Raw genomic sequence first — 17746 nt, 5'->3', positions numbered from 1 at the left:
GAATGAATGCCATTTGCCTTATTTAAAGCAATTCATTACCTTACCTTAACATACAATGCTATGGCAAGCTCTGCAGGTATCCAATTTCTACTGTTCCTTAAAGAACCAGTTCAGTGTAGCAGATCAATGTAGAAAGTTTAAATGTGACCTTAAGTTCATATATTTGGTAATCTAACTGTGTGGCTTTGGCAATATCCCTTCTGTCATACTTGAACTTACTTCTTTAAGCGCCTTGAAGAACAAATCAAACACAAATATTAAGAAATAAAGCACAGACCCTATTTACCACTTATTTCTGTGCATATTGTGTTATTTTGTGAGCATTTCCATTCTAGTTTGGGAAACCTTAAGCCAATGACCATAATATGAATATTTTTGTGAGTGGAGATAAGTGCTATTTGCATGAAGTATAAAGCTTCATTAAACACATACAACTGCCATGGTCAACACATTTTAATTATTTTGCTAATCAAACAAGGCCCCACATCCAAATATAGAGCAAACCACCAACAGACCACAAATACATCATCATTGTCTTAATCAGAACTTGCATTGGCATGGGGTTCCAATTTACTTCAGTGATCTAGAGTTTTGTATAACCTAAGATTCACAGAAGTAATGAAGTCATTTCAGTACTCCACAACCAACCAGCTATGGAGGAAATCATTTTACTGCTGCTTTGATGCCATTTTATATTACGGTATTTGGGATAATGTTGGTAGTGAGTGGTCTGTTCCTCCACCACATATCCCTACCACCACATCTGCTTAATTCAAAATATAGATTATGCTCCATCTTGAAATTACCTGGCACTTCTTAAAAAAAAAATTAAAGTGTTTTGAATTCCAAACAAACACCACTGATAGAAAATTAGGCAATAGTTAACCTTAATTGGGACTCCGTGGGTTAGTCTAGATAAATTAATTAAAAATAATAGACCAATGTTCTTAAATGCTAGGATTCTCCCTAGACACCTAAAAGGGCACCTGAGTGAGGACTGTGTAGATGCTAGCAGTGCTAGAGGCACTAATTGATAATGTGCTTTATTAAAAAAATATATGAAATTTTGCATGCTCTTTTATTTGAAGTGGGCAAAGTAAATATGAAACATAATTGAATTTTGCATCCATTGGTTAGTAAGCCTACTTCTGAGATTGCACTAGGGGTTCTTTTAGCCTACTCAGTTTCTCAGTTGCCCCACACTGGCAACTTGCTGTTTCAGTATATTTAACAAGCTCTTATAATTTACCTGAATAGATTTTATTCTGTCTGCTAGAGTATTTCATTTCTTTTAATGAAGTAAGTAAAATTAGTTGTTTCTGTTCATTAGTAGTCTAGGTAGAAACATGTGTTCCTGATATCCTCAAGGAGAAATTGGAGAAAATCAGAATAGGTAAACGACCCTTGTATTTTAGCAAACAAAACAATGATTCAAAGGTGTGTGTTTACTCTCTTGTTTGGTTGGCCATGTCCCCTCTAGGCATCTCTCATGAACAAGCCCTGTTGAGTTTACCCATTTCTAAGGTATTTTTGTCACTTGGGTTTATTGGGCATCCAAAATTTATTTTGGTTTCCCAGTATTTATAAACCAGCAGAGATAAGAGACCAGTTATTGTTCATAAGAAAGGTAAGAGACACATTTAGAGGAGTTCATAAATTTACCTGGACTTGTAGTAGCCAGGAGCCTTCTATTTCAGTGCTGTCCTATGTGCTTCATTAGGAAAAGACCTATTAATACTCTGAGACTTTCTGAGGAAAGAATTTGGTTCATACAACAAAATGGACTTGTCTTGAATGGGAAAAGATTGTGTGCTGTGCTACAAACAATTGCTTTCCTTTACTACAATTTTTGCTGTTACTTATGAAATAGCTAGCCTTTATTAAAAGTAGCTGTTTACAAAGTTATACAACTTGCCCGTAGAAAGCAAGATGTTTCTGCTTGGAATAACGCATACTGGGAGATGCTTATAAGTAGGTTATTTTCCTAATAATGCTGTATCTTAATAGTTGTCATATAAATGTTCCATGCAGTATCTCATCTTGCGGGGTGTGCTGTGTGGTAAAGGTAAAGGACCCCTGGATGGTTAAGTCCAGTCAAAGTCAACTGTGGGGTTACTGCGCATCTCGCTTTCAGGCCGAGGGGGCCGGCGTTTGTCCACAAACAGCTTTCTGGGTCAAGTGGCCAGCTTGACTAAACTGCTTCTGGCGCAATCAAACACTGTGAAGGAAGCCAGAGCACACGGAAACCCTGTTCTGTAAAATTAACAGAATATAGAGCAGTTGTAAGGAAAATGGGATTGTTAAGGCTGACTCCTTGCTGTAGGATGAAGCAGAAAGAAGTGTAATGAAAGGCTTCTTCATTTCATTGCATAATTTGTATCTTTCATGTTAAAATTCCTAAAAGGAATAACAAACTGGAATAAATTAATTTTGTGCTGGGGCATGTGTTTTAAAAGAAATAGTATCAGGTCCTCATTTGGTTCTTCCCTTGTTCTACCTTAAGCTGTTCCTGTTGAGCTTAATATAGTATAAAACAGCATTTTATTGAATTTAAGATCTTGCAGATTCTGAAGAGCAGGCTGTTTTGTTATCAACTTGGGCTTAATAAGCTCTAGTTAAAGGCATCATTTCATAATTTATTGCCAATTCTTAGGATATAGGAGTGAAATAAAATTGAAGCATAGCTTGTGTTAACAGAAGAAACCAAAGGCAATCCTTAAAGTACACATGTGGAAATCAAGCTAAGAATAATTGACACTGGTATAAATCTGCATAGCAAATGTAAAGGATTTCAGTGGGCTTAAAATGAGACAACGTATTTCCAGGCTTCATGTGATTTTCCTTTACAGATAGGTAGCCGTGTTGGTCTGCCATAGTCAAAATAAAAAAAATCCTTCCTTCCTTCTACTGGAAGGAATTTTTTTATTGTGATTTTCCTTGTTGATGTTTCTTATTTCCTCATTGAATATGGCTATAATGTAATATAAAACTCAGAAATGAACTACTGGTTAAGTAGCTCATGATCCAGAGGAATACTTTGTGTACAGTACCTTCATTTTTCTAGGTTTTTTTCTTTCCAGGACTTGCCTTTACAGAATTCACCAAAGTTTTCTCTTAATTTCAAATGCAAACCATTCTCAGTTTTTGTTAGGGACTTAAACCTGAAATTTTGAAAATAAATGGAGTTCATTAGAATTGGTCCAGTATCAGCACAGATGAAGCTGAACATATCATGATGGGTTTTAAAAACATGCATAGTTACAGATCTAAGTTGTTTCCTGGTTGATATCACAAATAAACAAGTTTGCAAAATCCTTTATTGGCATTGAATAAATGCTGTGGTGATAGTCATGCACAAGAGGATAAAATTATGCAATATTTACATTGGCCAGTTGCTTTTTCTAAATAAGGATAATAAGGCTTTAGCTGCCATGCCAATCAGACACCTTAGAAAGAGGTAATGGCTTGGTGGAAGTTACCGATCAGTTGATCACATAGTGTTAGTTAGGTAGGAAGAACTGATATTGATGTTTTGTCTTATAAAGAGAGCCTTTGCAAAAAATGAATGGTTATTTGTTACATACCTTGGTTAAATTCAGTATTCATTTGCAGTTCACAAACTGTATTCGCATGACACTGTAATCTGAGAACCAAGTTAGTTAACGACCTAGCCTCGTTTTAGGAGGCAACAAGTAATTTTGCCTAGTTTCCTCATTAATTGCATTGTGCATAGAAACTCTCACAACTAATGTCAACTAGACAGGATGTTTGTCACATAATTTGCCTTTACCTGGTTTCTTCTTTAATTAACTGCTGGTGGGAGAAGCCACATAAGAATTGTGGCACGGCAAGGGAGGTAGCCCTTTTCTCTGGAACAAATTTTTCAGGGGCTTTGGATGTGTGTGTGGAGGAAATCAGCATAAATTTCTGTTAGTAGCTCCAGTCCACTGGAGCCAAAGCACTAGTTGGATTGTGCACTAAATGTGTATCTTGCCATTCTACTGGAACAGCACTCAGTGATTATACCAAGTTCAGTAATAATGTATTGGTGCAATGAAGGTAAGTTTAATATCTTAGGGCTTAGACTAATAGGATTAAATCACAGTTTATAGGGATGATTATATTGTAAAATACAACATATTGTATGTGCCCCAGTGGACAGAAACATGTTTTGTAGTCAATAATCCCATCTCCCCAATTTTGTGTCCTGTTAGATTTTCAAAAGAAGCAACCAGATGATGAGTCCACTCCCAGCACAAGCAACAGCCAATCAGATTTGTTCTCTGGAGAAACAAATAGTGACAACAGTAATACCTCCCTATCTACGCAGACTGTTAACTCCAACCAGCAACTTTCGACAGAACTGAATGTAACTTCACCGAGTAAAGAAAAATGTAAGTGTAAGGAGAGCAAAGTAGGCTCTGCTCTTTTCTAGCATCTGTAGTTTTCAGCCTTTAAGAAGAATGTAGCGATTTCTTTGGGAAACTGTAGAAAACTGCATGAGAATGATAGTTGTGTGACAGTTGTAGGAAGAACAAGGGAAGGAAAGCATTTTCTATCTTGATTGAATAGAGCTCAGTTTGCATAGCTTTATCATTTTCATAACACTAATTACTACATTTGTCAACCTATAGCTTAACCGTTGGCCTGTGCTGTGGAAACTAGAGCCCATATTACCGCAATAATTGTGATGATGTTCTTCAAATAAGTACAGAAAATTAAGTATGCAACATAGGGTGTCATCCAATTGTTAGGGGATCTCACACATGGTGACTTGTGTAGAATAAGCATAAATACTTCCTGAAACATTTGGGTCTTACAGGCATATATCTTGCTGATTCTTTTATCTTAGTCTGACAACTTCCTTTAAAAGTAAAGTATTGTTCAGTAGTTTGAATTCAGATGCCATCAGTGCTATTTCATGGAAGTTTCTGACAAAAGTTGAAATTTCATTGTGTGCTTCTTTGCAAATCTCTCTCCTCTGAAACACAAAGCCTTATGTATAGATATATATCTATATGTTGGGGAAAGGGATGTAGATCTAGTTATTTATTTGGAATAAGTGCTAGGAAGCTTTGTACTTTCTCACCATTTTCTTTGGGACAATGTGATAAAGTGCTCTCTTTCAGCCACTTCTTCATTTGGAATGAAAAGGATTTTTCTCTAGACAGCAATTTTGATAAGTCACTTATTGTTTTTCAGTGGTGCTAAATACGTTGTTGGATTAATCTTGTTCATTGCATTTATATTCTGCTTTGCAAATAAAACTCAAGGAATGGGAACAGGAGATAAAATCATCTTACATCTTAGAATTGGAACCTCTTAAATAATGTAGGGAGTTTTATAAAAACAAGCTTTTAGTCTATATCCACTTAGGAGCTCTGAAAAAGGCCAATTACTATTGTTGGTTGCAAACATGAATAAATTGTTCCAAGTAAAAATCTCAGAAGAGACAATTGCAGTCAAGAATACTATGTTCAAGTATGCTAAAACAACCATGAAAGAGATTTAAGTAGAAAGTAATAGTGTTTTATGTGATAAGTCATGTGATAAGACCACTCCTAGACTGTACCAGTCGAGATTTCAGGTGGAGGACTGCACAGTTGAATGGCTGCCCATTTGGGAATGGGGGAATGTTACACACAGAAAACTAGCACAGTGGGAAGTAAAGCTAATATCAAACCCTTTACCATAGAACTTTGGGGCTCAGGAGAGGATGTGGGTACAGTGTGCAGGTTTCTGTATAAGAGAATTCAGTTGTGCAATGTCCTACCTGCAGTCTGAAGAAGTACAGTCTAGGGACAGTTTTATCAAATGCAACTATCATTTCTCATCCCCCAAAGATAACCTCTTGAATTAAGAATTATGTAAACACAGTAAATGACCAATCTTCAGAATTTCATTTGAATCTTTGCATTTGTTTACTTATAAATGCATTTCTATACTGCCAAACCATAAAATATCAGGGCAGTATACAACAACAACAACAAAACATTTTTAAAAAATCATTTTAAACAGTACAAAGCTACAAAGTCTGTCGGCATAAAAAAAGTTTTCAGAAGAAGAAGATGCCAGAATGTCACAATGAGGGTGCCTCAATCACTGCAAAAGGTCTACTTGGTTAAAGTCCAGTAAACTGTCACATACTGCACTGTTTACTTGCTTAATGATTTTTGCCTCCCCTGTCTGTCTGTCTGTCTGTATGTGTGTGTGCACAATGTGTCTGCCTTACTCGTTTATTTGCAATCTCACAGGTTGCCTCTATTCCATCCATTCTTGCCTAGAAGCACCAGGAGGGTAATACAGAAAAAGTTCTAGATGCACTTTTCTCTGCAAATGCCCCCAAATACTGTTTCTTCAGTGGCTTAGCAGCTTCAGTCCATTATCTCTTGGGATTGTCCATTGTCTTCCTGAGCAGCTATTTCATTGGACCAGATTTGTCGTGCAATTTTTTTTTCCTAGTTTGGCTGTAAAGATGTACGAAAGGGAGAACTTATTTCAAAAATATGCTCTTCTGTTCTAGGCTTCTGTACACTCACTAATGCATGCTCCGAGATGATAGATATTAGGCAGCACAGCCAGCAGCGCATTTGAAAATATTACCTATAAAAAATTCTTTATGACTTCCTGCTGGGATGGCTGTAAGTGAAACAGTGGTTAGATTTATTTACAGTTCTAGCTATCTCTCTTTCCCCCCCCCCCACAACCCCCAAACAGTAGTTCTCTAATGTAGCTCAGATTAGTGTCATTTATCAGAGCTAATTATACAGCAGATGGAGCTTTTCTGATTGATGATGGTCTCAGTGTGGAAGGTTCTTTCCCATAATGAAGAATGCCCAAACTTTAAATGTCTTTTTTGATTTTAATTTAAGGGTGGCTTTTTCATATTATTTATTTTGTTTTGTAAGGAGTTCTATAATACATACGCTGCTTTCATTATAGCAGTGTTTCTTAAATGATTGATATTTTTTCAGTGCAGTGAGATGATGATGTACAGCTGCATACTTTTACTGAATAGATTTGCTTGTATTTCAGTAAACAAAAAACAGTGTGGGATATCATTGAGTTAATCCTTACCAAATTGTGCATAGATCTTACTGCTTAGAAGTGGTGTTGTTAATAAAAACAATTCAGATGGCAGCCTTTTGTGATCTTTCTCCGTTCCAAACCAGCTCGACTTCAAGGTGCTAGCTGTGGTTAATTGCCCTACAGGCTAAGCACACTATAATTGTAGTAAGCCATTTTATTCATCATGTTGCAATAAAGATCTATCGTGTTAATAGTCTTGCTGAATGGGAAGAATTTTAAGCATTTTTATGAAGAGTCAGAATATTCTAGGAGGGGGAAAAATCGATAATTATATTTTGTGGCAGTTGGGTCTGGCAGGATATTAATGTGATTGCATGCATTCCTGTAATTCCAGTCATTCTTCTTACAAGCTAAATTTTTTTCCTGGGCCTGCTTGTATACAAGCCCATTTATTTCCTACAAAATCCGTATCTGAAAAGATGCCTCAAAAGTGCAAGTAATTCTTAATTAGAGTTGCACCAGTTGCCAACAGTATACTTTCTCAGAGGAGATGCTGCTTCCGACAGAGAAGGAAGTGGCCAAATATGAATTTTCCAAATGCCAGATTTAACCCTGACACATGACTTTCCTCCATGCCACATTCCTGACTAACCCTCTACCCACCCACCCCCAATGTTAAGAGAATAGGGAAAGCTGACTGGATCAGGCCAAAAGCCCAACTGAACTAGCATCCTGGTCTCACAGTGGCCAACCAGACCCCCATGAAAAATCCCCAAGTAGGACCTGAGCCAGGGGATGGTGCACCCCATTTTTCACTTGAGGTGAAACTGGATGTGCTGCCCGCTTCACTGCCCCCACTGCCAGTAGAGACGAGGTACTGGCATTGGCATCAATTTCCAGCAAGGTCTGAGAGCAGCAGGACACCACAAGCATCCCTCCTCAGGGGCTTCTGCCACCTGAGGCGGCTGCTTCGTCCTACCTCATGGGTGGGCCGGGCCTAACCTGAGGACAACAGGACTTGCCTCCCCGCCCCCCGGTTTCTAGAACTGGTATTCAGAAGCATACTGCCCCCAACCATGGAGGCAGAGGATAGCTATTGTGGCTGAGAGCCATGGACAGCTTTATCTTCCATGACTTTGTCTAATCCTGTTTTAAAGCCACTCAAGTTGGTGGCAATCAGTGTTTCCTGTGGGAATGATTTCCATAGTTGAGCTGTGCACACCATGAAGAAGGACCGGATCCCTCCAGTGAGCTCAATGTGGTATATATGGCCCTCCCCCTCCTCATTTAATCCCCAGGACAACCCTGTGAAATAGTTCAGACTGAGAGACAGTGACTGGCCCAAGGTCACACAGAGAGCTTCATGGCTGAATGGGGATTTGAACCCAGATCTCCCAGGTCCTCGTTCAACACTTAAACCACTGCATGACTAGCTCAATAGCATAAGAATACATTTAGGCTCTATAATAATAATAATAATAATAATAAATTTTATTTATATCCCGCCCTCCCCAGCCGAGGCTGGGCTCAGGGTGGCTAACAACACTAAAATAGTGCAACATTATAAAAACATCATAAGAATTAATTAAAATCAAAATTGATGGCAACCATAAACTAAAGTATTGTAAAGATTGCCAAAGGAGGGAGTCAGGCTGTGCCCTGACCAAAGGCCTGGTGGAACAGCTCTGTCTTGCAGGCCCTGCGGAAAGATGTCAAGTCCTGCAGGGCCCTAGTCTCTTGTGACAGAGCGTTCCACCAGGTTGGAGCCGCAGCCGAAAAAGCCCTGGCTCTAGTTGAGGCCAGCCTAACCTCTCTGAGGCCTGGGACCTTCAAGATGTTTTTATTTGAAGACCGTAAGTTCCTCTGTGGGGCATACCAGGAGAGGCGGTCCCGTAGATACGAGGGTCCTAGGCCGTATAGGGCTTTGAAGGTTAAAACCAGCACCTTAAACCTGATCCTGTACTCCACCGGGAGCCAGTGCAGCTGGTGTAGCACCGGATGAATGTGATCCCTCTATTGCCTGTTGGTTATTGTTTGGGCCTCCTAGTGTTTGTATTTATTAATTTATTTTTCTTTTTAAATGGCCTATCCTTCTTTCCCAAAGGGAGCATCGTAGTAAGTGGTTCTCTTTAACAATGTGGATCATGAGGATAGGAAAGAGGGAGCCAAAACACATTTTTCTTTTAACCACTCCAGAACCCGCTTATTAGGGAAGTCTGTGTGTATTTTATTAAAGGTCATGCCATATACTTTAACAATTTCATTTAGTTTGAGCCCTTCATCACCTTCTCTGGGGCTGTCACATTGTTTTCCTTCCCTCTGTGCAACTGCACCTCAAGCTGACATGGTGCAGGTTTAAGTGAAATCTGAATTGTAATATAACATGAAAAATGTCCGTGTGGGAAATTTGACTTTGGCAGTTAGATCAGGTTGATATTTCAATAGCACTTCACTACACAGGACATGATGTCATTTTAATTTGTGCTTAACTTTTCCCAAGACCTTCCAAATTTCTATTCTTAAGCATGATTTAGAATGTTTTGAGGAACTGTCTAACATTATATTCCTGTAAAATGTTCACAAGTCCTTTGTTAATGAAGTGTGCAGTTGGGCTTAGATGTATTCTCGTCTCTGCAAGTGGAATTAACTATGGATATTCCTCTTGCCCAGAATGTATCCATGTGTTTGTGTGGCAGCAGAACTGTATTCCCTAATCATTTTGGTTTCCGTCTTAATGCACATGGTCAAATACCTCGCTTTAAGCCATTGAATATTCATTGTTCTTTACAATATTAGCCCTTTAAAAATTCCTATTGTAAACATGTTTTCCGATGCTCAGGCTTTCTTCTGCACGATCAGAACCAAAGAAATGAGAGGGAGCCTAAAGGAATATAAAGGTATATAGAATAATGATATTGCACATCAGGATTGCTTTGGGGCACAGTCATATAGCATATAGTACTTCCAGAGAAATGAGTGGAAAAGTGGAGCTTTTTTGAGTTGCTTTTTGATGTTCTGAAAGGACCCCAAATAGTCTGAAATCCTTGACAGCCGTTCCAGGTATTCCTCTGTAGGCCTTGACATAACTGCAAACAAATTTGAAGTGATTATCAGGGCCCATATAAGCCTTGCATTTGTTACAAGACATTGGTTTTGCATTCCATTGACCATAGAGCATTTTTTAATCAGGGACCCTATTTTAAGTAGGGAGTATTGTATTTATGTTACAAATGGGAATAGTAATGCAAAACGAATTGTGTTGACACAGATACCTTCATCTCAGTACCCTGCTTTAATGTATTCCCTACAGGAGACAAATGTATTCGGGAAATACAAGAAAGGTTGTAAGGTTTGGCAGCGAGAGATTGCATAAAAATGTGTACATAAAAATCTGAATGATTAAATCTTCATCCCTTTAACTAATTTTAACAATACAAGTTGATTCTCTAGAAGTGGTTGAAGCTTGAACAGCTAAGTAGTTTCTGCACGTGACAGAATGTTACCCATACATGCAGAAGAAAAGCAATGTGTCTCTGAAGACTTCCATTTAAGATTTAGCTTCCTTCTAGTTTATATCTCTTATATGTTTGTGATTCTAATTCATGGCTCTTTTCAAACTTGATTATGTAGATAAATTAGGGATGTCTATTCCAATTACACACATTCACAGCTAGATTCAGGGTTTAAGCAGGCTTCCCAAAACACCACTGTTGCTTATACTTTCTAGAGGTTCTTATAAGATTTGTTGCTGCCAACTCTCACAATGGGGATTCTTTTTAAGCTTGGCTACTCTTAAGTTCATGAAAAACCTTTTGGGTTCTGCTCTCTAAAGCCTCCAGCCCAAAGCATTTAAGTAATTCATAGCTTGTTAGGAAAGCAGTTTTTAGAATATTGTATTTTAGATATTCCAACATAACATTTCCTAGAGTGAAGATCTCTTAAGGGTGCTTAGAAACAGGAAGTCCTTGTGGGCACGGCAACTATTATCATCTTGTTTCCATGATTGCTGCTCAGTCTTCCCAGCCCTGCTTATTCTGCCACTTCATTTAACTAGCAATAACTGGGTTGAGGATTGGCATAGTTGACATCTACCTTCTAGATTTCCAGCATATACTTGCTTGTCAAAGCACTATGCTTGCATTTGAAAGCCAGGAATAGCTTGGAAAGTATACTGCACGGCACTGGGGGCACATATGTGCATACATTTGCAGTTATAAAGTTATGGAATATTCAGCAATGCTCTTTAAACTGCAGTTAATGTTGATTTGAATTTAATTTTTGTTCTTCATTGTTGATAGAGTCCCCTAAAAGACCATCATTCTAAAGTTTCTACAGTGCCCAAGGATACTGGCTTTTCACATCATTAAGATTGGACTAATTGCCTCTCATAATAACGATGTGAAGTTTCTTACCATGAGGTTGAAATGAATATTACTCCATTCCAACTGGAAACTAATATCTGGAAAAGAGGAGGCATAATCAAGGGACAAGAAAATGCCCAGGCGTGTAGATTGTTTTTGTGTTCTATCTTTGTTTATAATATGCCGTGTGTGTGTGTGTGTGTGTGTGTGTGTGTGTATACGTGTATTGTCATGTATAGAGGAAGGATTATGTAGTTCGTAAAGAAAGCTTTTGGCTTGTACTGCATGTCATAAAATAAGAAAGCATGCTACTGGTCATAACAAACATGCAATGCATGCAAATATTTTTTCCTTGACATCTGAATCGAGTGAGGCTGTGCAGGCGCTGGACCAATGACTGGAGGCAGTGAGGCTGAACAAGATGGAGGTGCTGTGAATTGACTGTTTTCGTGTCCAGGAATTGGGTTGACGGTCTGTTCTGAATGGAGTTGCACTCCTCTTGAATGAGGAGGTTTGTTGCTTGGGGGTACTTCTTGATCCAGCATTCTCACTGAAGGCTGAAGTGGCATTGGTAGCATAGAGTGCCTATTTTCAGCTACAGCCATTCATGGACTATGACAGCCTTGCCACAGTAATCCGTGTTCTGATAACATCCCAGTTAAATACCTGTAATGTGCTTTGTGTCGGGGGCTCCCTTAGCAGAAAGTTCAGAAGCTGCAATTTGCACAAAATACAACTTGCACAAGATAAATGAAAACCTGCCCTGGTCCCAGTATCCCATCAGTGTGAGCAGCTAACAATTCAGGAGTAGTTTGTCATCATCCCACCTACTGAAGCTTAAAGCAACTAACTTGTAGTCCACAGCTGAAGCCTTCAGGACAACCATAGGGCAACTGAAAGGCAGCTCTTTGTCTGCCAACAATGGATGTGGGGCTCAGATAATTTCACCAATTACCTTGTCTTCTAGCTCTCCTGTTCTGCCTTCTGTAAGTGTCAGTGCATCATAACAACAACAATTTATACCGCGCCCATCTGGCTGGGTTTCCCCAGTGCATCTCCCATAGGAGAAATTCAGTCCACCTATCCAGCTTTCCTCCCATCATCTGCCCCTCCTCTTTCTTTCATTCCTTCTCCTCTCCAAAATATACAGAAGAACTGCCACTTGTTCATTGTCTGCTTGCTTGTTATCAGTGCAAAGAGCTAAGTAGCTGTAGGGACTAGGATTATATGGAGCTTCTGTTTCTTCTATGTTCTTGGAACAGCTGCTCTAGTAGTCATTGCTACTTTACTGACTTCTTCACTGGCTGATGGTTTTGAGACACCTAGAGCACTCATATTTTATTTATTAATTCAGAGTTTCTCCAAAGTACAGCATAAAGCAATATTGGCCTGTCCTGCTCTTAGCTCCAGAGTCCTTTGTATGTATGAGAGGACTCAGAATTGGTAAGGTCAGTTGTTACTGGCATGCTACCATGACCAGCCCAAATTTGTAGACCTCTTTCATGTGGCCTCAGTGAACAAAAGAAGATGTAGGTATTGTTCTTCACTGTGCATCCTGTAACAACCAGAAGTCACAGAGAGAGGAGGGTGGTTGAAAGAACCAGGAGATGAATAGGATGGAAATCACAGTAGCTGCAGCCTTTCTTAGTGCCTCAAAAGTATCTACAGGCAGTTTCTTGGTGGTTATTTAATCTCACCCACATTAATGTTTCAGAAGAAAGTAGATTGTCAAAGCGATTGTCAAAGACCATGAGTGATATCTAATTAAGACCCATTGAATCAGCTTAAGACCATTGATTACAGTGGGTTTACTCTTGAGTATGGCAAACATTTGATGTTACCCATATGAATATACTATTTTCCCCCTTTTCTGACTGTGTAAACTTAACCCAGTCAGACACTCCCTTTTGCAAAGTTATTTAGTAAATATTGCAGGAATTATATATTCTCAAGAAAGTATTGAAACTTGATGGAAGTAGTCAAATAGATTTGTTAATCTAGGGTCCCTTCCAGGCTGCTGAGAAAATTCTGGTGAAGCATTCCATATAGTGGCTTTAGTATTATTACAGACATGGGAAATAATGTATTGCACACATCTGCATACCGAGGGATGTTATAGCAAAAACTGTATTATGGAAACTTACTAATGTGTGTACATATGCTTTACTTCTAATTTAGATACCCAAACTTTATCTTGTGAGATTTGGTATGTCAGTATGTCTAATCCTGCAAAGGTAAAATCATCAAGGAGATTATGATGGGAGTGAAATTGACAAGGTATTTAATAAGGGATGATGCATTTCTAATTAGTCCACAGCGCCTGTAGTTGAAAATTAATTGTGGTGTTATGTAAATGTCATGTTAATTAAGAGAGAATATTGGAAGTACAATAAATCTTTAAAAAGTTACCCATTTTAGTTAATATTTATGCAGGCTTCCAAAAGAATGATAGCAAGATATCTCAACTTTTAGATGTCTGTTCAGCAACCTGATTTCTTAGTTGATATGGGCTTCCTTTTTTTAATTGCAAGCATTCCAAAATACAGTTGCCATTATAATATGCAAAAATTCTGCCTGTGCCGAGCCTTATAAAGGTTGGCAGTCATATGATTTATTCAGCTGGAAATCAACCTAGACTGATTCTAAAACAGTTTCCACAACTCACTGAGTGATATGGAAATGGGGCCTTAACATTGTGCATTCGTATCTACATCCAAATGTAATTGTTGAAGCCTTAACTAACACTTTAGGTTAGAACATGCCTTAATGTCATGTTGAATCTAGTGCCATGCTTCTCAAAATGTGAGGTGTGTGTGTTGGAGGTACCTGTCGTTGGTAGAAGAGGCTTGACTATCAGGCCATAAACCTTTTTCTGTAGTTTGGTTAAGCCATTTAAGTATCTCTGTGCTATATTTTATCAGTTTCTCCCCTTCTCTTCCAGTATTTGTCTGCCTTTTTCTAGGATTGACTTAAGCATGAATTTTGTTAAGTAGTTCGCCTTTCTCATCTTGTGTACAGTTGTGAGATATCAGAACAGGTTTTTCTCTCTAGCATTGGGAGGCTTTAGTAGATACAAAGGTTGAAAACGACCAATCCGGTACCAATTGAATGCGTAGTACAGGCATAGGCAAACTTGGCCCTCCAGATGTTTTGGGACTACAGTTCCCATCATCCCTGACCACTGGTCCTGCTAGCTAGGGATCATGGGAGTTGTAGTCCCAAAACATCTGGAGGGCCAAGTTTGCCTATGCCTGGCATAGTACTTACTGTGGTAGCAATCTGACAAAGAGCAGGTGCCTAGCACAGATCAATTGGCTTCATTCTAAACTGGGGCAGTGGACTATTTCAAACTCAGATTAGATTTAATGCTTTGACTCCTGCTGTGGTTCTGATACAGATCAGTGTTTCCACATCTGTAGTATACTGGGGTGGGTGGGTCCTGGGAGCATTTTTGTTCCAGATCAAAGCCACAACAGGCAGGAAAGATCCCCCTACAATGGCAATTTGTGTGGGGAAAGTTTGTACTCAGTGGCAAACTATGTGTTCAACATCTCATGAGGTTTGACACATAGATAGGAGAATACTTGATCACAGAACAACTTCATTCTGTCAGTGAGGGGCTTAAGCAAGCATGTTTTATTCTTCATCTACCTTTGAAAAATTTCACAGAAACTGCTGATTTGTGGCTAGAGGTAAGAGCAGTTGCTGGAAATACTGCTGCTTAGTTGCTTTTCAGTCAGTGTTTCTTATGAAATATATGATTGGACAATACACAAAGCATTTTTTATTACAGTTCTCAGCAAAAGAGTGCAAAAGAACGATAGGTGAAGTTCTGCATTAGAGGATAATGACGAAGGCCTGGATATGCTTTGATGTTTAAATCTACAGTGATTGCAACTAAATGTTTTACCCTACAATAAATGTGGGTTCCTGGTTATTGTTTTTTCCACAATAAGATGAACTTCTTCCATTATATGAAGTCTAGAATAAGTTCTATCAAATTTCACTTCTGAAACCTGATGAAGTATAGAACTACTTCATCACAATTCCAACTCAGGCTATGTGGTGCCTGAATTGTAGAAAAATAATGTTCATCTGTTCTTCAAAAGAATATACAATCAGATTTAGATAAAATCTGAACACAAAATACATTATACTCCTACGTTCTATTGATATTTCATAGTAAAAGCACTTTTTCTCACGGCTAGCCTACCTGCACTGTAATTATTTTACTCTTCTATTCAGAAGTATATGGTGGCTAAAATTTATTTGAACTGCACTTGCAAGATATTTATCATTTTATCGCATCAATTAAGTGTTTTAAATTTGCTGTTAGCCGCCCTGAGCCCTGTTTTCTGAACTGGGAAGGGCGGGGTATAAATAAAAAATTATTTATTATTTATATCATAAATAAATAACACAACAATATAACACAACAACCCCCCATATAATGAATCCAAGATCAGATTCCTTATAACCATAACCAAGTAGTTGACACAGGTGGGAAGAATTCAGTTTTGAGATTTCTATGCCTCAGGGTCACAAACATTATTTAGGACAGGTGTGGGGAACCTTTGCCCCCCCCAGATGTTGCTGAACTACAACTCCCATAATCCCTGATCTTTGGTTGTGCTTGCTGGGGCTGATGGGAGTTGTAGTTCAGCAACATCTGGAAGGCCAAAGGTACCCCATCTCCGCTTTCAGACTGCTGATATATATTTCCACCTGTATTTCTTGAGCTTTATCCTATTTTGATAAAGGTCTAAATGTATAGAAATTGTATTCATGGTTACCTTATGTAAACAATTTCATATTTGGCTGTTAAATTATTCCGTACTGCAGTTCAGGAAGATAAGTAGCAGGATTTCTGAAAATGAAGGTACATGGTATTGTTAGCCTAGCAAGCACCTCATTTTCATTGCTTTATAATTTGAGTAAACTCTTGCAATGTTGCTTACAGTAAGGACTCACTAGGGTTCCATTTTGTTTCACTGGTTGCCTTTTAAGCAGCAGCTTGAAATGTGCAATGGGAAAGCTCCCTAGAAATTGTCTTCTAATGTTGGTGAATTCCTTGGAGGACAACAAAACCAGTCTCTCATCAGTGCCCGCTAACTGCTGCAATACATGTTGCATTTCCCACAGGGAATAAGTATTCATGATGACTTGTTCGTACTGAGACATCTATACATGCAGGTCCCATTTTACAAACACAAGTGTGTTCCCTGGAAACAGTTTGTTAGGCAAGTGTTTGCAAAGTGAGTCAACAATTCCCATTTGCATAACAAATTGACAATTTCCATTGATACCTATGGAGAAATTTCTAATGTGTTCCTGACCATGGAATCTGTGGTGCGTACAGCAAAGTTTGGGCACTAGTTCCTTGTGTTCGGATAAATGGATTTTTGCACAGCAAGCATTCATAAAGCAGGACCTGCCTGTATTGGAAATAGTGTGTGTGAAGTGGCAGTGAGGGCAACTTACACAGAGGCATTTCCACAATTTAGATTATTCAAGATGTTTAAGAAATCTGTAAGAGGAGGCAGTTTTACCCATTTATTGCAGATGGAGGGTTAAGAAAATAGTGACCTAACAAGTTAATGGCCAAGGTGAGATTTGAACTTGCAGCTTCTGATTCACAGATCACCCTCTTAACCAGCTGTGTTGATTTGTGGGTGCATGCATATTGAATATGGTACAAGTAGAAGCCCATTGACATAACTAGAGGCATATTTTCATAACACTATTTTGCATTCAGTTATTGGTACTTGGGGACTCACCTTTTACCATAATGACTTAATTTTAAGCTATAAGGTTATAATCAGTTATCAAAGCTGCAGTGTTGCCAGTTACATTTGCTGTCAATTTATTTCAGCGTAACTGATCAGGTATGTGTGTTTACTGCAATATATCAGACAATTATTAGGCAGCTGGCTTAACAAGCTCCCTGGAGAGTTCTGCTCTGGTACATGTTGAGGTCTGCTAGGAAATTTAGAAGCCAGTCACTAGGCCAATTGCTAAATGGTTAGGGCATCATTTTTTTTAATTTAATATTGGTTTTAAATAATATATGTAAAGTTATATAGAATTTATTGTAGCATATGTTGCCTTGTTCAACAGTGTTGGCCATGACTGTTATCACACCTCTCCACTTTATTATCCTACTGCAGAATTTTCATGATGTCCTTTTTTTGGTGTAGGAGCAGAGAGTTCCATCTTCAGTATTATTGTTGTGACTCTTCCACAGCATTTGTAGCATGTCTATGCAAGTTTGTATTAGTTACCTATATGCCTTTGGATATTATACTGTTCTGGATGACCAACATAGCAATGCAAAAGTAATTTTCTGGAACTGACTT

The 17746-nt window shown here is 38.6% G+C and overlaps 1 protein-coding gene across 1 annotated transcript in view; it reads left to right on the top strand.

The window, feature by feature from the left end:
* The window catches only part of ZFAND3 (zinc finger AN1-type containing 3), a 135171-nt gene that overhangs the window by 83239 nt on the left and 34186 nt on the right, over positions 1–17746 (top strand). Inside the window, exon 4 of the mRNA XM_082214900.1 lies at positions 4215–4394. Within this exon, the coding sequence (XP_082071026.1) occupies positions 4215–4394 (180 nt within the window). The remainder of the gene's footprint in view (positions 1–4214; positions 4395–17746) is intronic.

Source organism: Podarcis vaucheri (genome assembly GCF_965113315.1).
Source record: "Podarcis vaucheri genome assembly, chromosome: 3".
NCBI lineage: Eukaryota > Metazoa > Chordata > Lepidosauria > Squamata > Lacertidae > Podarcis > Podarcis vaucheri.
Note: the sequence above shows the minus strand (reverse complement) of the source record. Positions and strands in the feature narration are given on the sequence as shown.